This window comes from Chaetodon trifascialis, chromosome 15, assembly GCF_039877785.1.
Source record: "Chaetodon trifascialis isolate fChaTrf1 chromosome 15, fChaTrf1.hap1, whole genome shotgun sequence".
NCBI lineage: Eukaryota > Metazoa > Chordata > Actinopteri > Chaetodontiformes > Chaetodontidae > Chaetodon > Chaetodon trifascialis.
In genome coordinates, this window is record NC_092070.1 from 14,107,569 (window position 1) to 14,131,969 (window position 24,401).

Below are 24,401 nucleotides of genomic sequence, written 5' to 3' on the forward strand. Positions count from 1 at the left end.
CCCTTGCTATTCATCTCACTCATGTATAGTCATATTTATATTAGGTATTTATCTCACCAAACTGTGTATTTTGAGGGAAACAGCGTGGATGTGTTTATTGTGGGTTTGCCCCCCAACAGCCAATGAGAACCAAGAAGGCGTGTACCACCTAAAGCCAAGTTTGTTCGACTCGAAGCAGCGACTCCTCCTGTAGAACCAGTGAAATCGTCCAATGGGAAGCTGAGGAACCGAGTGGGGTGATCTGACGTCACATCTCTGGTCTAGTGATTACATCATGTATATCTATCTTAGAATAGTGGTGGCAGCCGCAAGGAAATAATTTGCAGGGATACAGGTGGCCTAAAAGAATAAAATTAGGCAAATTGTAACGTTTCACCAGAGAAGTTTATGAAAATATTAAAAATTTTCACCCAGTACATTTATACATTAAATTTATCTTAGGAAAGTAAGGCTTCTTCTGGTAACAAACACTTGAATTATTAATAATGTAAACAATGACCAGTGCAAACTTTACTTTCAGGTCAGCATCAGCTAAAGTAAAACTAATGTGCGGACTGTCACATGAAAACAAAAGGGGAGCCCCACAAAAGCATGATGGGGAAATGGGTCAGTGACCTAGAGTAGCACTACAAAGTGTTAGTACAAGGGGGATTGGAGTTATTTTAAAAGCATGTCAGCAAGCCTGGTATTGTTAGTGATGGGGTGTGTTTGTATTGAGGTGCATGTCTTATTCACATGTCCATGTGATTTTTGGAAACCTGCTGCTGATGTTCCACAGGCAGCTGAAGGAAGCAAACTTTTCTAAAATCTGCATGTGACCAAGATTTGTTTACATTCTACGTGTGCTAAGCTACTGGAATGGATGAAGCGTCCATGACCAGCATACAGGAGGGGGCGAGGGGCTCATGTGACACGAATGACCGGCACAGCGCAAGATTGAGGGCTGGTTGCATCAGCGTTGTGCATGAAGAAGAAGCAAGAGACTGTCACGCCACCCTGAATCGTAAAATAACCACAAACAGTTGTGAGGTAGAGGTCACACATTGCTAGTGTTTTATTGGGCAGTTACATACGTGCATTCGGTCAAACAAAAATCTGACCGTTAGTAATGGCAGCAGATGGCACAGACATGGGACTCCAACAGAAAACAAGCCTCTCTTCCATGTCCACAAAACATCAGTTCTGCTTCATCAATGTGAAAAGACATTCATTTACCACTTTGAGATAACCAGAATTTCGAGGAATACATGTTGCACTCGGAGACTTAAGCCTCATAAAAGCAAGTCACACAATACACTCTGTTACAGACCCAGAGATATGTAACACAAACAGAAAAATACTCAAGTTCCCTTTTAAAGGATCTCTTGTTACATTTTTAGTAATCCTCTCTGTTCAGCCTGCAGGGTAAGTTTTTAAAGTGAACACAACGGCTGATTGTAAATTTAATGCTATTATCTCAGTTACCTGGCAATCATACTAAACCTATATACCATACGGCATTTAAAAAAAAAAAAAGTTAAAGCTCATTAATCATTAATTTTCTAAGTATTTAATCATAATGATTATGTAGACACAAATCATTTTTCAATGCCATCACTGCATTTATGTTAACAAGTAAAAGAAATATTTCCCTCTGGCGGAAGGCCTGCACTGACAACAGATAATTCAATGAGCAAATCTGAAGCATGATTAGGCTTTTACAGCTTGGGAGGAGATTCAAATGGACTGCCTTGATTGACAAGGCTTTTGGTCTTAAATGGACTGAAGGAGAAAAAAAAAAATCTTTCAAGTGCAGAGCAACGTTAAAACAAAGCAGAGCCTTGGCAAAAGAGCTGGAATGAAGACAGAATTGCTTTTTGCCTCAAAGTGCAATCTTCACCATACCAAAGATAAACTCCAGTTGGAGCTACTTTGCTGAAATCAGTCAATCACACAGATGCTTGGCAGCAGCTCCAACAAGAGCAGATGAATCACATGAGAATGAAAATACGGCGAGTATGAAAGTACGTCTTTGACTGCGCAAATCAAAGAAAGCACAATTGGGTTTGTTTGCTGCATGCTTCAGCCTCAACCACAAAAAGATCAATGATGAAGGGTACAAACATGTTTTCTTCTTTTTTACATGAACTATAAAAATACAATCGGGGATAAAATAACACATAAACTTCTCTTTCTTCTGGATACAAGTATGAGCCAATACATTTTTTTAACCAGATACAGAAACTAAAATCCCTGTATTATGAGGTATATAGATTACATAGTATAGAGTAAGTGAAGATTTACCTACTACATGAATACATGTTTTACAACAGTGCATTTCTGTAAGCTATACGTTTTGTCTTTCAGTTGGTTATGGTGACAGCGATAAGTCATGCTGATAACTTAAATGCCATGTTTTGTTTTGCATCTTTACGTAACTTTTAATAACAGTTTTTACAATCCTAAATTTAACAGTCCATTAATCCACTTCTATGTGAACACGCGCTGCTGATACACAGTTAGAAAACTTATGTGCAAAATGATGTCCATCTAAAGACCACTTCCCATCCCTTAGAAAAATAGTAACGATCTTGTAAACACAAAGGACAAAATACAGAACTGTTTTTGTTTCAAAGTGCACAAATATTGATATAGCAGGGGAAGGAAAATGTTCATGACCCTTTAACGTTTAGAACACATGAACATGATTATTGTTTGGCAGCTAAAATTCAGTGCTAGTTGGTAATTAAAGCCTCAATATTCTTTGGAATGGCTGAAAGTGTTTGCAATTGTTCAAAAGCACATTTTTCTCAGCTAGTTTGTTGCAGCTTTTCAGTGATTGAAAAGACTGATGGGATATATTCCATGAGCACAATCCTTCCCCTTAGCCGTTTGAAATCCATAACGAGCCTAATGTGCTTTTTCAATTTCTTTTTGTTTTTTATTCCCTTTGGTTGGCGGAATGCTGGCATACACTCATCAAGATTAGGTAAGATTTAGCTATTATATTCCTAGGTAGCAAAATTAGCCTGTGAACAAAAGTCTTTTCTCCACACTGCTGCAGGTAAATTGGGTAATAAAACGTGTTGCCATTCCACACATATCTCGGTATTAAAAGCATGGCTCTCTAACTGGAGTATTTGTGGGGAAAAAAAATCTGCATGGATTGACCATAACCACAGCGCTAGTATGCAGTACAGGACAAAAACACTAAATGCATAAATTAGCAATTAGCTGAATGTAATACAATATAATCCTAATTGTATGTTTCCATACTGACTCAATCATTGACCCGCAGTGAACGTTTTCCGTTACTCTTCGCAGTAATATGCCACATTTTTAAACCACATCAGACAACTTGTCTTCCTTTGGTGGCGTGTTAAGAATGAGATGCAGCGCTGCGAGTAATACATCCCACATGAACAGATTAATACATCCATATAGAGTAAAATGCAACACAGTTGTGCGCAGTAAACATGTTGGACCTCTGCATGTTTGAGCAACATGGTGGCAAGAGAATGACGAGGAGGTGGAAATCACTTGCCACACCACTGCCAGTCAGCGATGAAATGGGACTGGAAGGACTGTTTGGGAGGAATCATTTAGGGCGAGGACCTTTAGATGCCCTAAAGAAGAGATCGAGGTCCTCTGAGATCAGTCTACAAGGCAAAGAGGGCGTCCTCCGTCCGTTCAGCCTTCTTGTGGGAGCCACCGGGGGTGCGGGTGGGGTGAGCGGGGTTAGCTCCAGAGGGAGACGGCAGAGAGTCTGCTGCCTTCGCTCGCTCCTCCAGGAACTTATCAAATTCTGAAGGAAGCAAATTGATTTGTCACAGACATGGGAGAGTGAGGATTCGTCTGTGTTACATTTTGAATCAGCTCAAGGGTGAAAAGGAACAAAAGTGCAACACACATAAATTCTGATAGGTCTATACCTTCACTGGTCACCCCTTCCTCTGCGGCATCCCCTTTCTATTAAGAAGACAAAAAGTCATGAGATAACATGCACATTTTGGCACAAAGAATCATTAATGGAGTTGTCTTTGTTTCAAAAGACAAAAACAAACCTGAACAGTGTAAAAAGCATCATACAAGTCAAACGCCAGTGAAGTTCACGCAAACTGAGGGAAATCCACACAAAGTCCTCATGAAGGACCCGTCAATCATGCATCCTTCCACACTTCCCCAGGTGAAGAAAACAAGGGACCCTCTAGAGCCAGACTCCACAACCTCTGCATGCATACAGTATGTTAAGGATGCTCACATCAGCTGTTCTGACTTGGTTTTCTGTTTTAGCGTTTGTAAGACAGACCTCACAGGAAACTGTTATATGTCAGCCATTGGTGGAAACACATTAGATTAGAGTGAATGAAAAAAAACGTGACGAGAAAGGAGACTAAAGTCAAATGTATGCAGTTATATGTGAGATGGCAAGATGAAATGTGCGCTACCAAAGAAAAGGCAAAAACAAAACCAAGAGGAGGAGAGAAAGAGACAGAACGAAGAGAGGAAGATATAAATCAAGGTAAAGAAGTCTCACCACGTCAGCACAGAGCCACTCCTCTATGTCATCCATGACAGAGGACTGCGATACGGGGATCTATGGAGCAAAGCCATGGACAGACCAAGGGGTAGCACCAAAGCCACACAACAGAAAGACACCAAACCCGGACAACAAGAACAAAAATTATAACACGCACAAACACAAACACGCAAAAATAACAGGAATAGGAATCACCAAAGGTTCGGAGAGGAAGATGAACAACAAACAAACAAACAAAAAAAGAGAACAAAAGTAAAATATTTGCTCAAAAGACACACTCAACCCCTCTCAAGTCTGTGCTCTGACTCTTTTGTACTGCGCGACTCAGCTGTCTTCTAAGAGAACAGGATTTCCCAGGTTGGGTATTGTTCTCATTAGTTCTGTAGTGCTGACATGGCTTAACAGCTGCCGACTAATGTCACACAGCAGCGTTAATTATTCCACATCATTAGTTAATTAGCAAATCACTTGAATGTGATTAAGAGATTGATCGGATGGGAGAAGCTGAAAGCACAGGGGCCGTCGAGAGGCAGGGCGATCCCACGGTATATACAGAGATGGAGAGCACGCTCGCGCGCACACACACACACACACGCGCACACGAATGCTGCATGGTGTGCAGTGACTGTGATGATGGAAGCCATGTCAGGGTGGACGGTGTGCGATGGTGTTCATGTTTGCGTGGGCACCAACCGATCACAGTGAATCAGGAGAGCTAGGAAGGTGTGTTGCTTTACATGTGGCTGAAAAAGGAAACTTTCTACTGTGGCTCAAGAAACTGTATTTCCATCCATGAGGAGTAACAATTAAGGGAAACTGGAATAGATACTGGCATGCTTTTACAAAAGCAGAAAAGTTCTTTCACATCCTTTCACTGCCTAAACGATAAAGTCAAAGTCCACATTTGATGTCGACCTGATGTCAAAGATGAAAAGAGACATCAAAAGTCTTTTTCCTGTGGCCCTGTTGAATACGACAGACGGCACGGGTGGGGTTTCCTCATGAGATCACAGTTAACGCAGTGAAGGAGCCTTTCAAAATAAAGGTCAAGGCAGTGGATGTCATTCACAGGAAAAAAAAAAAAACACATGCAGCTGTGTGAAGGAGGGGGGCAATGTAGAAAAGCGCGCTGTTCCTATCATGACTCACAGTTGATATACATGCAGTCATTTATATTCAAATATTCACAGTCAGAACATCAACTTAATCATCACACTGTTACAACTACTGATTCGTCTGTTAGTTGATCTACTGCTGGTTAGTGTGAGACATGTGAGGTTGTTACATCTAGTGTATCACCTAAGATCCAAAGACAGTTAGAGGCCAGGTGATGAATACTCTCCACTACACAGCAAACCACCATCCATTTCCTTATTCTTCAATGCACGGATGATATGTTATCAGCACTTGAACCATGTTCATCATTGCTGACATTGCTGTGTGGTAGAAGTATCTGCTGTTTCAGCGTGCGACTGTTAAGAGATGGATCGAGTTGATGGAAGTATCCCCTCCATAAAGGGGAGGCATTAAACTGGGAAGCATCAGTAATGCTTGCCCATTTCAACAGAGTGCAGTAGAGGTGGACAATATGGGTAAAACCCAAGTAATCTTATATCACTGCAGCAATACATAAGGTTTTGTGTTAACTTGTGTCAATAAAAGACCTAAAGATTTATTTTTTATTATTATCATTACTGTTAAAGAATGTTTTTTGTTATTTCTGAACAAATCAAGACATCTGATCATACAAAAATCCTGTAAATTGCCATGAAGTGTTTTGATTTGCAACACTGCCTAATACAACCAGTAAAACAGATTAAAGAGACATCAGCAGAAAGAGCAGAGCAAAATTAGCACCTAAAGTCTTAAGGTATCGTCATATTGCCCGACACTCAGTACAACCTCTGCAACCTCATGACATGGAGGTGGATGTTCTTAGTGGGGGGAAACTTTGTTGGTACTGGGCTTGTTCAAGCATTCAGGGACAGAGCTGTGAGGTGAGGCTGAAAAATGAAGAGCAGCTCATGAGGATTATGGATGATGCCGCAGGAGGTTGAGAGCAGGGGTGATGGGGGACATGAGGGAGGGGTGGGAGGACACACTGAGGATGGAGTCCTCACCATTCCTTGGGTAATAAGCCAGCTGTCTATGGGCAGCTCCTGATCTGCCGGGTTATCATCCCCTTTTACCCTCAGCTGAATCAACAACAGAACAACACCTTACACAAGAGAAGAAAGGTAGCAGGCCCCACCACAGCATAGCACTCAGTGCAGAGAGAGAGAGAGAGAGACAGAGGAGAAGTCAAATATGTAAGAGACGATCGCCATTTAAAGGAGGAAAAAAGAGGAGAAAACGAAAGAAAACGGTGAAACGTTCATTCCATAAAGATGAAAGTGAAGAAAACAAAAGGGGGAAAAAAAAGACTCCCTCGAGTGAAAGTACTGTCCGAGGCACTGAACTAAAAAAAGGGAGATGGTATGTGCAATCACCACTGTGTGTGTGTGTGTGTGTGTGTGTGTGTGTGTGTGTGTGTGTGTGTGTGTGTGTGTGTGTGCGCGCGAGTGCAGCAGTTCGTGTTTCAGAATCATCTGTGTACATGGTGATAACTGTGCAAATATGTCACAATGTGTGCTCAGACAGGGAGAATGACTACGAAAACCTTGAAACTGGGTGTTGTGTTTGACTTTCTGCATGAGCCTGACTGTGTCGTGTTTTATTTTAATAAACTGAAACTGAATTAAGAATGTTCTGATAGATCTGGTTTGGAGAATGAATCTGAATCCAGAAGTGCTAGAACTAAGGAGCTAACCCAGAACAAATGCAAAAAAACGGCACAAACGGTACCAGTTTGAGGACTTATTTATAGGCGCGCTTGACACTTGTACAGTTTCTGCGTCGCAAGATATTTTTTTTAGCTATTCGGTAATAGCAATAGTTAATACACAAATTTCGAGCACCACTGCACATAAAACAAATGCCACTGTAGAACATAGTCTAACAGACCATCACATGCAGGGAGTGACAGAGGGCTGAGGACAGACTGGTACAGGAAGGCTTGCTGGCCATGTGAACACAGCACACCCACACTCCATATATGGGTGAAAGCTGCATTAAACTACATGCATCAGTGTACTCACCCCTCCTGTGTTCTGTTGTCTCACATCCAAAGCCGAGGCCAGGCCGCCCAGAGCCTGAGGGTCCTCGTATTTCACACTGTGCACAAGGACATTAACAATACAGTTAACAGCACTGAAGCAGCAGAATGAAACGTTAACCAAAATAAAATGACAAATGATGGAAAAATACACCCTGAAAGTCTTTTTGCACACACGTCCTTTAGCAAACATTCATGAAGAACAGGAACAAATCCATAGAAGTGGAGAAGGAGGCAAAAGCCTCCAAAAAAAAGCCCAAATAGACAACAATGTAAAGCAGCAAGGAAGAGAAAAGTTCCTTTTACACGTTTTCCTCTACTGGGAAACTTGCCCTTACTTTATCACTTTTATTGTCTCCATCTAAATGTTCTAACATACGGCTGAAGGCAACAAGTTCTTGGTGGAGAAAATATCAGATTAACATCCATAGCCTGGAGGTATTCAAAAGTCATTCCAGGAAAATGCATGAGGAAATAACTGGCATAAGGGGATGTAGTAAGGGCAGGTTAAGGGACAGTGGGCACATCAAAAAGTAAAGTATAAAACTTAATCAAGAAAAAAAAACTGTACGCAGTGAACATCACAGAACAAAACTGTAAAAGTGCCCATGGGTGGACTTTATTTTAAACATTAAAGGTGGTTATGAATAGCTATTTAATTAAAATAAATGACACCCTGAATAATAACATGAGAGGATCTGGGCTGCCCCAGAAGCAAAATTTAGAAATCCAGCCTTACTTTTTACGCTGCTCAGCCAGAGAGCAGCTTCTGGTCTGGGCAAACATGTCAAAGTCATCCTGGTTGCGGCCTGATAGAGAGGACAGGGTACCGCTCACGCTGTCTGACCCCACATCTGGAGAGGGAGGCAGTGAGAAGAGGAGAGCAGAAAAGTGACAGGATATATGGAACAAATAAAAAAATGCGACAGAGATTTAGCGCTGCGTCGCTGCCTCTACATCGAGATCAACAAGAGCAGCAATGTATCTAAGCTGTAATTAGAATCCTGTGCATACTGAAGGGCAGAGACTAGCAGTGGCAGGGAGGAGCGTCTCCATGAGTTATGTTGCTGGGCTGATTTTCCATTAGTAGCCAGATTATGAGCCTTTTTTATACTCTGCTGCTTCTCCGATGCCAGGTCTGCAGAGACTAGAGGGGAGGTGGGATGTTCCAGCTCTGGTGAGGGTGTATGATAGTTGGGATTTGGAGGCAAGAAGTCTCTTTTTCTCCACAATGGGTAACAGACTTGACAGTGTTTTGTTCTTACCAAGCCCAGCTAGTGCAGAGGACAACGAGGCCGTGGTGGGGTTTTGCTTTGGGGAGGCAGTGGCCCCGGCGGTGGTGGAGTGGGGTGGGGGGCTGGAGGTGATCCTGGGCGTGACCACGGCAGGGGAGCCTGGGCCCAGGTCTATCAGGTTGTCTTCTGTGGCCTCATTCAACATCTGAAGAAAGATGTAAGCACGTAAATAAGCCTGAAACAACGTCAACATGCACTGCTTTTGAAGTTTTGCTCAAAACGAATGTAACCAAGTTCAGGCAGCAAACAGAGAGGGAGGAAGCTTATGAGGCTGTTGAGGAAATTAGATTACAGAGTGTTTGCCTTCTGTATACAGAGGGAGACAGAGAATACTTTGTAGCTACCGAAAGTCTACAGGATTGACTGTTTACACAATTTGAACACAATGTGGGTGAGTAGCTGTGGATTGGAGGCTATGCGCAGGAACAGTAGTGAGGGTTGAATAAACAGACTTCAAATGTATGAGACAGAGGGCAAGAAGGAGGGGAGGGAAGGACACACAGTATCTAATCTCACACAGTGGTACTGATGCTGACACGTCATATTGGTCTAAGCATTAGCTCCATATAGTAGACGTGTTAACAGTTCATTACTGTTCACCCCGGCACGCTGGCTGGGACTGAACGTGATACTAGAGTCATACTTGCCTCCATCAGCTAGCCACAACACAAACAGACAGAACACACAGAAAGATCAACAGAATGCAAAAACAAGCAGCAGTGTGGGATGTAGTGAGCGATGCCCCAATCCTCTGGCGAATCATTGATACTGGCAAATGTACTCTCTAAATAGCAGATTGGAACTAATTCTGCTTTGCTCCTCCAGTTTTAATAAAGCTAAATACAATCCGCATGCATTAAATAATAATGCTGCAGTGGATCGTGTATGCAAGTATAATATACAGTAAACACTAATTATTAATTCAGATACTAAAATGGTTTATGTTTGGAACATCTCTCATAGATTTAATGTTAGATAAGCTGCCACAGGCGATGCGAATGTGGATGTACTGAAATGTAAAATTAAGAGATGAGAATTTTTCTGAAAACATGCTGGGGCGTTTTTGGGGCGTTTGATGAGTTTCTGCGGATTGTACTCACCCCGTTGTTCTGCGCAGCTCTACCTGACCTGTACCTCTCGTACCTGCAAGCAGCAGAAAACCTTTGAATGTTTTACCACAAGCTTTGTCAGGTTCAAATGCTTCCACGTTTCATCTCCAGAAAGCTCAGGAAAGAGACATTTCATCAGCATGAAGCTGCGGAATGTTTAAAAGGGAATGAATTATGCAGTTCTTCATATAAGCTCTGCAACTTTGTGACGTTTGAACTCAAACCTTGCTCAATCTGTGTTAAGCATGTCCTCTCCAAAACTCCATTTTTCATCAATAAGCTTGGAATAATCGCATCTCTAAAACTATTGACTGAGATCAAGTTCATCCAACCAACAAAGTTCTAACAAGCACCAATTATTTATCCATTAAACATTCTGGACCAAAAACATCAAGCAAAAGCACCAAGTTCAGCTGGTGGACAGGCAGAAACTGCACTGACATCAAAGTGATTTTCAAGCTTTTAAGTTCTGATGAGGTAGAAAAACATAAAAAAAAAAAAACTTGACGTGGATTTCTATGAAAATCACGGCATGTAACAAAAACAAGAATGTCGCTCCGGCTCTTGCTGTGCCGCACAAATAAAGCCTGACTGATGCTTTGATTGATCGCACCTCTCATATCGGAGGAAAATGTTGTTGAGGTCGTCATTGACGTGTAGCAGCTCTTCAGTCACTTCCTCGTTAGAGACGCGTGAAATCAGCTCGACCACTCTCTGCTGCATCGCTCTGCATGTTCTGTTCAGCTCCTTGACAGGTCGGCACATCAACAGAGTGATCAAGAGATGAATTGACAAATCAAGAGATAGACACAGACACGAGGAGCTGTATAAAGAGGAGAGAACTAGAGAACGACAGACACAAAAACATAAAAGCGACCGTATTTCTACTAATGACATAATAATAATAATTTGGGATGAGAGGAGAACATTGTCTAAATCTGGGAAAATTAACAATGCAATAAATGTACTGCATGTATATTTTTTGCAAGGCATTCAGTGTTGAGCAAATCAGAAATATTTGCTCAGCTGTGTACGGATTCCGTGGATGCTTTTTCTCTTGCAGCTGGAAAAAGAAAAGTCGGAGAAGGTGCCACATAACCGTTACAACTGGCACAGGGCCCTCAGCTCCGAGCCAGATCCTTGCAGCTGACACAAATACCTGAGCGGATTTGCCATGAGGAGATTAAGCTCTACATGACTTTCTATACCACTGGTTAATTGCCAATTCCAGGAATTTCACCACAGCCAACTGGCTCTTGATGCGCTGAGGGTGAGTTGAGCGGTTCTTCTGAAAGCTAAGGATGCTACTCCCCCTAGTGGCTGCACATAGATCCAACAGTTGACTGCTGATGTGCCATGTTAGCAAGCTTGTCTATTAATTAGACAGTGTGTAAGAATTGATATAGCAAAAGATTTGCATGAGCCTATATTCACAGCATTTTGTTTTAGAGAGGATACTGGCATGATCTCTTGAAAGACCCATTCATTTAAAAGAGTTCTTGCTCCTAATAGTCTTCTGATTTGAATTTCCCTTGATGTGTTAAGCATCTTTAAAGGCACATCAACTTAGAGTCCACATTAAACATTTATGTGAAGTTGAATGCACTTGGTTAAAATAGTGTAATCATGTGCCTCTAACCTGAAGCAGCTCTAGGTCAGAGGCATCTTCCTGGCCGGGGACCATCTCTGTCAGCATCTCTGACATGACTTTGGTGTTTCCTCTCACCACATCCAGCTCACTGCGCAGCCGAGCGATCTGAAAGCACAGAAGGTCCAAGGTCATGTAAGAACATCCAGGGCTGCAGATGTTCTCGAAGGCAAGAGATGAGTCATGACATCCAACTAACATCTTGAAATCTGCTTTAATTTATGTACTTCACCACTTAATTGCTGAACTCTGGATAAATCTGCTTTATTGACAGACTCAGGGGAAACAGGCTGTTTGAATAAATGACTTCACCTTAGGAGCAACAAGTGCAGCAAAAAGTAACATTTTCATTGGTCAAAGGTTCCTGGTGATGTCCTCACCTGTTCAGGGGTTGCTGTGATGGGGCTGGGCATCGGGGGGGTCTGCGTGGCAGAGGTGGGGACCGGGGAAGGTTGATGAGTCCTGGCAGCAGGTGAGGCTGGGGCTAGGTACTTGATCATGGCTGGGTCTACCTCTGGTGTACCCTGGAAGAGAGAAATATCCCATTGCCATGTGAATGTGTAACCACGATTCACTTCACTAAACAGGTTTATTGGTAACAGGTGATAGCATCATGATTGTGTATGAAAGGCTTGAAAGGCTCAGTCGTTCACAAGCAAGGATGGAAAGAGGTTCACCACTTTGTGAACACATGATTGTAGAAAGGAAATTACTACATGGAGTCAGGAACACTTTGTAAAACCCTTGTTGGTAAATATAGTTTGCAAATGACTGCATTCTGTTTTTATCGTTGTAAATACGTGTTTGTACTCTATGTGTGTTGCTTTCTCCTCACCCTCTGTGGTGTGTGGATGGGAGACAGTGCATCCAGGTCAGCCATTGGGAACTCAATGCCTTTCCTCTTCAGCTCTTCATAAATGTGAACCACACCAGTTAGATCAGGGCTACTCCTGAAGGCATCAGCCCAGGCCTGACACAACACACACATTATCACATACAATTAACAAGAAGAACTGCATCAAAGGATCAGTACAAAGACATTTTTTATCCTGCCCTGTGTGCAAAAAAAGAAAAAGTAATGGTCAAAGAACACAATCACTGATAGTGTAAATACGTGGAGCAAACGACAGAGACAGTCTAAAAGAAGAATCACCCTGGCGTCTCCTTCAACAAGTCCCTATAAATAATTAGAGGACAGTGGAAAGAGAGATGGAGAACACCACCTGGTGGCCGAGGGAGGTGACCTCAGGTAACTAGATAACACCAGAGGCTGCCATCTGTGGGGCAACACCTGGGAAGTGGAGCACATGGCACCCACCTGGCCTTCCAGAGACCACCACTGACCTGCGTGATGCCATTTTCAAAGCTGACTGTTACCATCACACTGAGCGGGATAACTGCCATTTAACGATATGATTTCATGATGTCACGTTTCATGTAATTTTGCAATGGAAGTGTGGCCTAGCCAGTAAAGACAGAAAGAAGCCCCAACCTGTATGAGCGACAGCACTTTGTCTTGTACGATGGTTGGAGGGTTGGTTTTGGGGGAGATGATTTTGACCAACACACCGTCAATGAAATCTCTGTTGGCCACCTGAACATGAAACCTGTGACCGCAGTTCTTCACACATGTCTCCAATACCTGCAGAGAGAGAGAGAGAGTATTAAACAGAGGCAGAAGGCCGGCAAATGAAGCAGCTGGAGAGCAGGAAAGTTCGTGGGTGACAGGCAGCTGAGAAAGAGAAGACTTTGCAGGTTTGGATGCTTTCATGACACAGACAGGCTTTTAACTAGCAGAGATGTGGAAGACGTGGGTGGGTATAAACACAGCAGGGCGAAAAAGAGTCGTGACAGTGGCCGAGAGAAGAGACAAAGTGGGGCAAATGACCAAGAAAGAACACAAAGTCTGGAAAGTTTTGTGCAGGGTGGAATCTTGAACTAACAACTTACATATGGCTTCCTGAGAATTAAGCCATCGGGAAACAATCTCTTCGCACAATTGCAACTTAATGTCTGTTTTACAATTAAAAAAAAGGAAGAACCTCTCACCGTCAGCGCCAGCATCACTTCTCTGTAGTTCTTGTTGCCACAGAGTCTCTTCTTCAGCGCCCGCATGGCGTCTTTTGGCCTGGAGGGAAACGGCAGAGCAGATACAGCTGGATAAAGCACCCCAGCTGAGAGCAGGCGTAGCATCTTTGACTTTGTTGGAATAAATGATTTTTCTGAGCCACAATAACAGATGCCAGTCAGTCTGTCAGTGAAACTGTCTGACCAAGACAGAGAGGAACCGTCACACCATCTGTTTCTCTCTTTTCTTTCTGCGTCACGATCTGTTTCTCCCAAGGCAAGATCAAAGCTGCCCATGCATGAAGAGTTCAGGTTGGCTTTCTGCCTCACGCTGCCCATCTCTTCCCTGCAGATGAGGCGTAATAAGCTTTCATGAGCTCCATCATGAGATACGGTACATTTACTGAGCGAGGGAGCTGAAACAGACAGAAACGGACGGAGACAGAGCAGAAAGTGATGTCTAGCGTCCAGACAGCACTCTGTACATGTGTCTGTTTCTGCTTGAGTTGCAGTTCACCTTTTTGGTGTTGGACGGTGCATCTATTGTGCTGCATCTAGTTTCAATACTTATCAGACACTTGGAAGCACACAGTGGCATGTGTTAAGACTACATAAGTTTACAAAACAAGTCGTTTCCAGTTACAGATTCTCCTGAATCTCAAGTCTGAGTCTGGAGCTAACCAGACGTTGTCTAACTTGCTGAAGACAAGAAGTTCTGTGTTCTGTGAAGCTGAACTCCCTCTCTGTGTGTGCTTTGGGTGTGCCAGAGAAGGCCCCATGTTGCATGCCAAGACAATGAGTGTGCGTAGGCTTGAAGAATGTGAAAAAGAGACCGGGGAAAAGTGCCAAGGGAAAAATGGAAAAAGACAACGTTCAATATTCTTCCTATCTGGGATCGCTTGACAATTACATTTATTTAGGCTGCAAAACTGTCAGTTTAATATGCCTTACTGTAGGTGAACCAAAAACGCTGTCGCTCTGATGCATCACCACAAGTGAATTCAGTGGTGTTGTGGAAGAAAGTTGCAAAGTTGCACGTTTCATTGTGCATTCAAATTTTCCATCATCCACCATGTGCTGCAATGCATAATCTTCCCTCTGGTCTGATAAAAAGTTATGAGCACTGGAGATGGCAGATAAAGCTTTTTGTTGAAATTATTTTGAACACTGATCAGAGCAGTAAAAAAAGGAATCATCATTTCATTTTTGGCTCTGTGACACATTTTATGTTCTCACATAAAAATCTAATCTGAAGTCGCCAATTGTAGGAGAGTGACATAAGATTTCATTCATTAATACATTCGTTCATTCAGTCAGTGACACCTAAGGAAAACAAAAGGCTTTCTGTGGTGCTGGTGAAGCACTGTAGTCAGTGTATTATTTGCTGGAGTCACTCAGTCAGCCAGTGTGTGACACAACAATGAAAGTTGTGGGACTGACCAATTCAGGAACCACAAGTCTTTTCAGGCCACATTGCCTCACTAAATCTACAGAACGCTGCTGAAGCAAGTTGTAACCCAACAATGATTAACGTCGAAAAGGTGTGGTGGCTCACCCCTCGTCTGTCTCGTTTATGATATCGCAGATCTCCATGTTGAGGGTCCAGTCCTCATTCTGTAGGCCTCCATCTGTGGCTCGCTCTGGAGGAAGACACAAACGTCGGAATAACAGAAAAGAAATGAATATTTAGACTTATATAATGTTATTTCCACTTGACTTTTCTTTATTATAGCATCCAATGTAATGCAGTCTATGACTACATGTGACCTGCAGATAGTGATGTTTGATCTGAGCATGAGTCCTTTATAAAGCTTGGTTACTCGACAACCCAAACCTCAGGGTGGCTGGCACTGAAGTAATTCTAGTTTTGACACCCGATCCACTGTTTACACCCTGCCAGCTGTCTCACCACTAATCATGATGCTGCATTTTAGTCAGGCTCAGTTGTTGCCAGTGCTAAAGTTGATGCACGCTAATTAAAGCAACCCATGGTTTACATAACATTGAAAGTAAAACTGTTGCATAAGCAGGTCAGCATGTGGTGACAAGACTTCAGAGCTCTGTGTCTCTCTAACGTCCCTTTTAATTCAGCCAAACTTCTTGTGCAATTGGAAAATAAATCTCAAGCCATAACCTTATTCGCTCGGTTAAATACACAACAAAAACAAGACTAAATACAGGAGCAATGTCTCGCATTTGTTGTATTTTGATCTGCGATGATCCTTTTTGTCAACTTGTAAAATTTAGTAAACTGATACAATGAATAATAAGATAGAAAACAGGGAATATTTCCTAGAAATAAAAAATCTACTCTGCTTCTTACTTGTTTTTTTGCTTTATAGCTCTCTTGTTTGAGCTGTGGACAGTCTGTCCAAGCAGAACCATTAATAGCCTGACTGGAAACTAATCCCAGATCAAGTCTTGGTTCAGACTACTACAATTCTTCATTTGATTTAGTTTTCACAACACTGCTATCTCAAAATCTCTCAAGAATGTGCTGGAAAATATGGTCCGCCACCTGTTGCTCCGAAGCCTCCAACTCTCTCAAATGAACTAAAAAGAAGCAAGCTGGAAAGAGGGAAGCTAACAGATCAGAGGACAGTGAAGCTGCTTGTTGGGTGTGATTCGGCTGTGTACTCAGCCACAGACACCCGCTTTCCTCTTCACACTCCACTCTACCATTTAATAGCATTTTGGCTACAGCCAGGAAATAATGTGACCCAGACTGTGAGAGGCAACAGTGATGAAGCAGCATTGCAGTCATCACAGCGTGCCTCGCTCTGCCTCCTCCCTCCTCTCCCCGTCCCCCAAATCCATCCATCATGTCCGTGAAGGCTGATATCTTTGAGGATCGCGGCCATGTGGGGAGAGATTTGCAGTGAAACGGGAAAAAAGGTTTTCTACCGAAGTAAGCTGTGACCGAGTTCCTGTGACTGACAGTCGATAGATTCTCATTAGACGATTCTTGAGCTTGGACAGGAGGAGCTTCCCTCCCTGAAGCCCAGAGGCCCTGAGCAGGCTGTCATGCCCAGGCCAAGAGCCTCTCGCTGGGCCGTGTTGCCTTCCTTTTGGGAAGCTCAACGTCGGACGAGCCTGACAGCCATGACTTATTCATGCTCTACCTCCCCCTCTCTAATCAACTTGTCACACACTGAGGAAGCACAGAGAGACGGGCATTTTTCTGGGGGAGAGAGTCCCACCTACAAACACACTTATCTACAAAAAACAGAGGCATAAAGTGAATTTCAGCACCATTTAAAAACACCGAGCTGTGCCTTGGTGTTAGGCTGTAGAGTATGTAAAGCATATGTTCGGGAAGAAATAACAGCGACTGCCACTGAGATATCCCACGTAATCTCCTCAAGTGGATTGTCAGGTCAACGCCAGGCAGAGCACGAGTGGCAGAGGAGGAGAGAAAAGAGAGGAAAAAAAATCTGATCTCTCCATGTGAGACGAGCCGGAACGACACTGAACAATCAGTGCCTTGCTAATGAAGTTAAATGCCCGCTGAGTGCATTCATTCATGGTGTTGTGTCAATCCCCCCAGCCCTGGGAATCGACACCAGTGAAGCCAGTCGATCACATGGCTTTAACGGTGGAAGGCCGTGCCACACACTGCCAACAAAGCCACAAATCTCTGTCCCTCTCTGTCCTAATCTCTGCACGTTTTGTTCTTTTAAGACTCTTTACAATAACCTTCTGTCTTTATCGTATTTGCTGACTGTTTCCTCCTCTATGTACCTCAGCAAGAGTTACAGGTTGCCAAAATATTGAATATGGCTGCAAACTGCATTCAGTGGCACTTTGTCTGGTCAAAAACTGGAGAAAAAAAAGAATTAGAATTAGAATTAAAATTTTTGTGAGTTATTCTGTGAAGGACAATAGTCAGTGGAAACTAGTCATGTGTAAAAAGATGACATGGCAAACTGATCTATAGGCCTACTGACAAAGCTCTGCTTCACTAAACAGAGGACGATCCCATCAATGTATTTTCTCCATTCATTTATTACTGGTGCGTTATAATTGCTTTTGCTTCAATCAAGTCAAAACCTGTGAATGAACCACTGACTGACTGACTGTGTTGCTTTCGTTCTCTGCTACAACCCCAATTCTGGAAAAGTTGGGAAGCTGTGTAAAAAGTAAATAAAAACAGAATACAGTCATTTGCAAATGGGGATTAGTGACATCGGTTTTACAAGTCAAGTGCTCCTGAGTCCATGTAGTAAGATCCTTTATCCAATCACGTGTTCACAAAGTGGTGAACCTCGCACCATCCTCGCTTGTGAACGACTGAGCCTTTCCAGGATGCCCCATGATACTCTCAGCTTTTACCAATGAACCTGTTCACCTGTGGAATGTCCCAAACAGGTGTTTTTGGAGCATTCAGACCGCTTTCCCAGTTTTTGTTGCTCCTGTCCCAACTTGTTTGAAATTCAGAATAAGCATATATTTACACAAACCAATGAAGCTGATGAGGTAAAATGAAGAGAAATAAAACATAGAACCATGGCTTGAGCTTCCCCTCATGTAAAACAACACGAAAAGCACACATGGCACGCATCTGCACACATCATTCACCACCTCCAACCCCTCCACCACCTCCTCAGTCACTTTGGGAAATGAAAAAGCTCTATAAAGTTCTTCATCCCTCATCAGACCTGTCTCCTCCTTCCACCTCTCGCTCATTGTTTCAGGTAAGATGATCCTTTGCCCTGCTGCTGTGGTGTTCAATACCACTGCGACAGCCCAACAGACAGCTGGCAGTACAACACTGCAGCCATCTCTGTGAAACGGGGAAATCCAAGATGTGCTGCATCCAGCCCACACCATGCATGACCTAGAAGGACCTCTGTGGAGTAAAGTGTTTGAGACCGTACTCACAGTTGGTGCCTGGGGGCTGTCTTGGATGACACAGCAGCTAACCATTGGGTGGTGGACAACAGGCCAGAGGACAGTTCAAAGGCCCTGATGTCCTCCCTCCAAACTGTTTGCAACCAGTGCACTAATGAGCTTCATTAAAACACACATTATCTACTCTCTATCTCTGGTGAGTGAAACACATGTTGGGGAAGAGATGAAAAAGTAATAAGAAAGTCTGAGATTTACAAAAGAGCAGCTGGCTGTGTTTTTACTCTTGGTAGAAAACATGTCATCTCTAAATGTTTCTGTGACAGCTGCTGCTTTTACTAAAAGGTAAATACAAATCAGCGGTGTGAGAAATTAATGTTTGTTCCACATCTGTTTGAAAGGGGCTTAACTGAATGTTAATAGAACAGGACCAGATCCACAACTTCATCAACACTGGCAATCAAAATCAATTCACAGCCGTTTACAAATAAGGAGGCTAAAGGCTGTTAGAGTCGAGTCAAAAGTGAAGATTATCGAACATAACCAATGATGGTGGCCTCTCACAAAGACAGCTGGGTGGATCATCATTTTTACATTTCATTTTTACACTATAAGACAAAACAAAAGTCTTTTCTGTCGACCTCACAGAGGACAAATCCCTGATGAAGGCACAGCAAAGCCTTGGTGAGAATGCTCTGGATCAGAGGTTGTTTATCTCTGAGCAGTTTTGCAAACAGCATGCAAATATAGATGCAACCACATCAAAGGGATGTGGTGGGCCACGTCTCTCCTCTGCAGGATGAATACGCACCACAGCACCGAGACTTGCGATTTCAAACTAAAATCAAGTAAGTTAGGCTGACCGGACAGCGTGGTCAAGTAAAAATAAAACCACGGAGTTCAGGAACTAAGGAAATATTGAAGTTAAACTTGGCTAAGATTCTGCAAGACACTTTCAGCCAAGTCACTACACTGCCCATGTCATTCCCTCTCAGTTCATTTCCTTAAGGCTACACTGCTTCGTCTACACAAATGGAGAGTGTCTTAACGCAAATGCATTTGCGATTAACGTTACAGCGGACTAAGTTAGGTCGGTTAGCTGGCTAACCTTAGCTGAAAGCTCATTCCAAGTAGATGACGTTTGCTGCGAGTGCGCTAGCTGGCTATGTGCACTGGCGCAACCTTAGGTAAATCCTAGTAGAAAACACCAAATGTCTGCCCATGATCAAATTATGTGACGGGGAGGAAGCATCACACCTCTAACGAACAATTTCAATGCTAACGTACCTATACATTGGCCCACGGGAGTGCTGTACGGATTGCCGAGTAAGAACTCCATCTTGACAACAAACAATCCGCTCGGGAATGACAGAAGCTGAGGCCCAGAGGCGGTACTATCAAGTCCCGCCTATAGAGTAATGCTATTGGTCAAAAAAACATAACCTTCAACACGTATGGTTGAAGTCACGGTCGGTCACATTTAGCTTCTCAAGCAGTGTTCAACAAATATTTTTACACATCTAAACAGGTAATTTATATGATAGCGCACCACAATTGTATATAAATGCACGAAGAATATATGAACAACAATACAAAATGAACTAAAACATTCATCGTCCGAAATATGGAATATAAATATAAATTTACATAACTATTGACTGGATATATGTAGTGTACTTTTGAAAAATAATCGTTAACCAGAAGAAAATAACTATACAAAATTTAGTATCATCATTGCTAACCATGGTTCTGATTTGTGCTGTTATTACATGTACTGAAATGTCTAACAAGTATATTTTGATGTCAAACGGTTCTTTTAACAGAGTCATTAGATTGTACTTGAACGCAACGTTAGTACAGCTTGTTGCTATGTAACGGTGTAAACAACGGAGGTAAGAGGTTAGATTCTGACTTAATCTTGGTACCAAAGCTTGTTTGTATTTTTTTTTTTATATTTTTTTAAGTATTTTGCCTTTAAAACAACAGTAACGTTAGCTAGACTTTGCGGTTGTTCGTTGGTATGTATTAATGTTGGCAGTTTGTCTGGTAAGATCATTCATTCATTTAAGCAAGTTAATTATGTTGTTAGCTACTATAGTCCTAGCTACACCATCGGTTTTTTTCGTTCCTTTGTATGACATGATCTCCAATTTAACAAACCAAGCGCCAAATGAACAAAATAATCTACTTTCTTCTTTGAGCAGGGGGTAAAGTGAAGTTAAGCGTGCCTCCAACCCCACTAACAGCAGGATGAACAGGTACATGCTTAAATCTGAGCCAGTTTTGATAGATGAGGAGCTTCTGCAGGAGGCAGTACTGCAGCGGCTTCGTCAAAATCAGGCGAGGCGTATTGCAACGGCGGAGGGAATCAACTTCAGAGAAATCCTTAAACTACATCTGGATTACAGAAGTGAGATCATTTTATTTAAATGACTAAACAGTGTACAAATGTATAATGGGTTTAGGTATGTGAGATGTTGTTTGTTTGCAGACATCCTGGTGATTAGCCACTTATGGGAATTCACATCCTTGGCCCACCTTGATCTGAACAACAACCTCATAGAGAAGATAGAGGGCCTGGACTGTCTGGTTAATCTGATGCATCTTAGTAGGACAAAGCTTTGTATTTTTTATCCTTCACACACTTTCTTGGCATAATTGTGCAGGTATTAGCAGAGATGTAATGTGCATCTTAAGGTATCAGCCCAGTTAATACCAGTCGTCATGATTCTGAATGTGTCTTTTAGATCTGTCATTCAACAGCATCGAGAAAATTGATGGTTTGGAGTCTCTGCTGAAGCTTGAAGTGCTGAATTTGACTAACAACAAAATCTCTGTCATTGAAAACATGGACACACTTGAGAAACTCACTCATTTCTGCATCGCAAACAACCACCTTGGACAGCTGGACAACGTAACAAGCTTTTCTTGCACAAATCTGTCAAATATTATTCAGAACATTTGTATTTGTCAGTTTTGGCATATAAAATTACACAATGTTTACATAACTTGCTGCAAATTGTTTGCAATTCAAAGGTGCTCTATCTCAGGAAGTTTAAGAAGCTGTTCACCCTCAACTTCTATGGAAACCCTCTCTCTAAGGATGATGACTACAAAGTTTTCATCGCTGCCTATTTCCCAGAGTTGAGGTACCTGGACTACAGATTACTTGACGAGAAGACAGTAAGTACAGGCAGCAGTGAGTTTTAACTCAAATCCAAGTTGCACTCTACTGTATTCAAATAAGTGTCATAGTTGTCTACCTTTAAGCATATTTTAAAAATCATTTTCTTTTGTACTGTATACGAAAAAGTATAATTAATGTGTAAATAATATGTCTATGTGCAGAAAAATGAAGCATCTATCAAATACCACTATGTCCTTGAGAAAATGAGACATGAGGAACTGCGGTTACAACAAGCTGATGAGGCTGAGCAAAGCCAGAGAGCTGAGGTCAAATTACACACGGTAATACTAGTTGTAGAAAGTTCACATTTGGCAATGCAGTTATTTTCCACTGAGCTCTCAATGTTTGTGTACATACTGTGTGTAAGTTCAGTTCCTCTTTCCACCAGGATGCCTTTGTGGAGTTCCTGAATGGATCTTATCTCTTTAAGAGCATGTTCAAAGATGATCCAGAGGCAGAGACGCTACGCTGTGGGCCCGGGGTGGCTCCTCTGTTTCAAACATATCTTTTGTTGTCCTGGCTTTCTAATTCACGCAGGTGCATTAATAATGACATATAATCTGAGGAGATCATGACTTGAATTCCTTAACCCTACATATACATTTGAGCACCAAATTGTGGAGCTGTGTGTGCACTTATTTGAAACAGGCTTGGCTGAACATAAGCGAAGAGAGATGGAGGTGAACTCCTTCGTCAGTAGTCAGACTAAGGTTGTGGAAGACTACCAGCAGATAGCATCACAAATATTGGCAAAGTTTGAACAACAGCACAAAGAGGTGAGCAATGAGGTGTTAAAAAGACCTGTAATTGGTTGTGCTCAGCAGACTTATGCAGATACCTCAATAAATCTGATATTACTGTTTCCATCTCTTGTATTTACACTTTTCTAGAGGATAGTGGAGTTGCAACAGATGTCAGACCCAGACCTACTGAGTATCAAGATCAAACACTGTAATGATGAAATCAACCAACTCTGTAAAAGCCTCATGGCTCTGGATTTTGAGCTGGTCAGACAGCTGGAGGTAGGTGTGTCCAAATCTGGCTTACTCTGAAAAAGATTCTTGGTGATATAAAATATGTTACATAGATTTTTATAGATTCTGTAAATACAGATTAAATCATTGGATTTACACTCACATGTCAAAAATATTGTATGTGCATCTCCACTGCGCCTCATAATGAAGTCTCCTGTTCATTTCAGGATATTATCAAAATGTTTGACACCAACATCTCAGGCATGGTTGGCAACTTCATTGAAACTGTTCAAGGGATATATCCTTTCTCACTGTGCATCAGTTTAAGAGCTGTTCCGATGGTTCATTACAGTTGTCAGGGTCTTAAAATAAGATAAAATAAAACTTTATTAATCCCATGACAGGGAAATTAAATTGTTACAGCCATCAAAGTATAAAAAGAGAGGCAAAAAGAGTGGCATACAAAAGTCTTGTCCTCACTTTTGAGGTATTATTGAGGTACTTCCTCATTTGGGAAAGGGACTCACTCCCAATTCACTGTGTGGTCAGTGATCCAGTTTCAGTGTCAGTGTCTGAATCCTACACAGTGACACACGCACAAGGTCTGAGAGGAAAATTAGCAACAAATCTAATCTAGACTTTCCATGACACAGTCATACATTTGCGCAATGTCGAGATGTGGAGGATAATTATCATGAGAAGGTGAGGGAGATCGCTGTGGCAACTCTGGAGAACGTGGCCAAGGATGACCTGGAGGAGGACATGCCAGATGATGTTAAAATGGTGAGTGTTATCCCAGAATGCTCTGGCCATCCAAAATATAGGATTGCATTACTGGGACTATTATAGCCTATAAAATGTCAGTGTTCATTTTAGCATATATTTGAAAAGAGGTATACAGTATATATTATTGCAGCTATAGCAGAAGAATAGCAGTCTAATGTGAATGCTGACAACAGAGATGAACCTGAATGGGTTAAACTGAGGTGAGCATGTGGTTCATTACCAGTGTCAGCGTTATCAGCCCTTCACACCTGTGTTTTCCCTCTGTAGCTATTCACAGACAGAGACACAGTGATGGACGCCTTGGCCACCGGCCACGAAAACCACCTGCTGAAGATCAATGACCGAGAGACTCGGTTGGTTACACGTGTCAATGACTGGAAAATGGCCCTCATTAAAGGGGTAGAGTGCTGAAATTATATCAAAACAAATACCCCAATTTATCATTTTTATGTGGATGACAATCTCTCTTCCATATCTCACAGTCTTTTCATTGCTTGCTATTTCTCTTCATGGATTATTACAGATTGAAGACAAAGAACTTAAGCAGAGCCGCATGCGCATCTCAGACATCCACAGATATGCAGACTTTTTGAGGGAGCAGCTGGAGCTGTTACAGTGGCATCATGAGTAAAACATTTCATCTCAAACATCCCTTTATGCATTTGGTTAAAAAAGGCACAAAAAAGCATCGCATTTTCACAGCGTGACTGGACCACTGCAACAAATTTCACAGTGTGCAATTAAAAATATTTCTATATTATTCCATATACAATAAAGAATTTAAGAAACAATCCCACCTCATCACATATTTCTT

General features: G+C 42.2%; 2 protein-coding genes across 4 annotated transcripts; one reads left to right on the plus strand and one right to left on the minus strand.

Annotated features, from left to right (window-relative positions):
- Nucleotides 1-1,030: 1,030 nt before the first annotated feature.
- LOC139343015 (TOM1-like protein 2) lies at nucleotides 1,031-20,010 on the minus strand. Of its 3 annotated transcripts, XM_070980386.1 has the most exons (16): nucleotides 19,928-20,010; nucleotides 15,348-15,432; nucleotides 13,775-13,853; nucleotides 13,218-13,367; nucleotides 12,561-12,695; nucleotides 12,106-12,249; nucleotides 11,717-11,833; nucleotides 10,691-10,824; nucleotides 10,069-10,111; nucleotides 8,939-9,113; nucleotides 8,413-8,527; nucleotides 7,657-7,732; nucleotides 6,640-6,714; nucleotides 4,517-4,576; nucleotides 3,912-3,948; nucleotides 1,031-3,784 (listed from the first exon to the last, which is right to left on the minus strand). In XM_070980386.1, exons 1-16 carry the CDS (start codon nucleotides 19,977-19,979, stop codon nucleotides 3,639-3,641), a joined length of 1,623 nt encoding a protein of 540 aa, XP_070836487.1. In that variant the 5' UTR covers nucleotides 19,980-20,010; the 3' UTR covers nucleotides 1,031-3,638. The 3 variants fall into 3 exon arrangements, with proteins under 3 accessions (XP_070836487.1, XP_070836488.1, XP_070836489.1); XM_070980387.1 differs by lacking the exon at nucleotides 6,640-6,714; XM_070980388.1 differs by lacking the exons at nucleotides 4,517-4,576; nucleotides 6,640-6,714.
- Nucleotides 20,011-20,506: 496 nt separating this feature from the next.
- On the plus strand, nucleotides 20,507-24,369 carry drc3 (dynein regulatory complex subunit 3). The gene is made up of 13 exons (XM_070981640.1): nucleotides 20,507-20,532; nucleotides 20,845-21,050; nucleotides 21,132-21,248; nucleotides 21,388-21,554; nucleotides 21,677-21,823; nucleotides 21,989-22,108; nucleotides 22,216-22,328; nucleotides 22,429-22,603; nucleotides 22,718-22,849; nucleotides 23,029-23,099; nucleotides 23,461-23,584; nucleotides 23,855-23,986; nucleotides 24,111-24,369. The coding sequence occupies exons 2-13, from the start codon at nucleotides 20,891-20,893 to the stop codon at nucleotides 24,216-24,218; spliced, it is 1,566 nt and encodes a 521-aa protein (XP_070837741.1). The 5' UTR covers nucleotides 20,507-20,532; nucleotides 20,845-20,890; the 3' UTR covers nucleotides 24,219-24,369.
- Nucleotides 24,370-24,401: the final 32 nt, after the last annotated feature.

Excerpts from the sequence above, each read along its gene's own strand:
- LOC139343015 (XM_070980386.1), bottom strand. The coding sequence starts at position 19,979 with ATGGAGTTCTTACTCGGCAATCCGTACAGCACTCCCGTGGGCCAATGT. Across the intron at positions 12,696-13,217 it reads AAGTGCTGTCGCTCATACAG|GCCTGGGCTGATGCCTTCAG; the intron begins GTTGGGGCTTCT and ends GTGTTGTGTCAG. Across the intron at positions 6,715-7,656 it reads GACAACAGAACACAGGAGGG|CTGAGGGTAAAAGGGGATGA; the intron begins GTGAGTACACTG and ends TTGTTGATTCAG.
- drc3 (XM_070981640.1), top strand. The coding sequence starts at position 20,891 with ATGAACAGGTACATGCTTAAATCTGAGCCAGTTTTGATAGATGAGGAG. Across the intron at positions 22,329-22,428 it reads GTGGCTCCTCTGTTTCAAAC|ATTTGAGCACCAAATTGTGG; the intron begins ATATCTTTTGTT and ends CCCTACATATAC. Across the intron at positions 23,987-24,110 it reads AAATGGCCCTCATTAAAGGG|ATTGAAGACAAAGAACTTAA; the intron begins GTAGAGTGCTGA and ends GGATTATTACAG.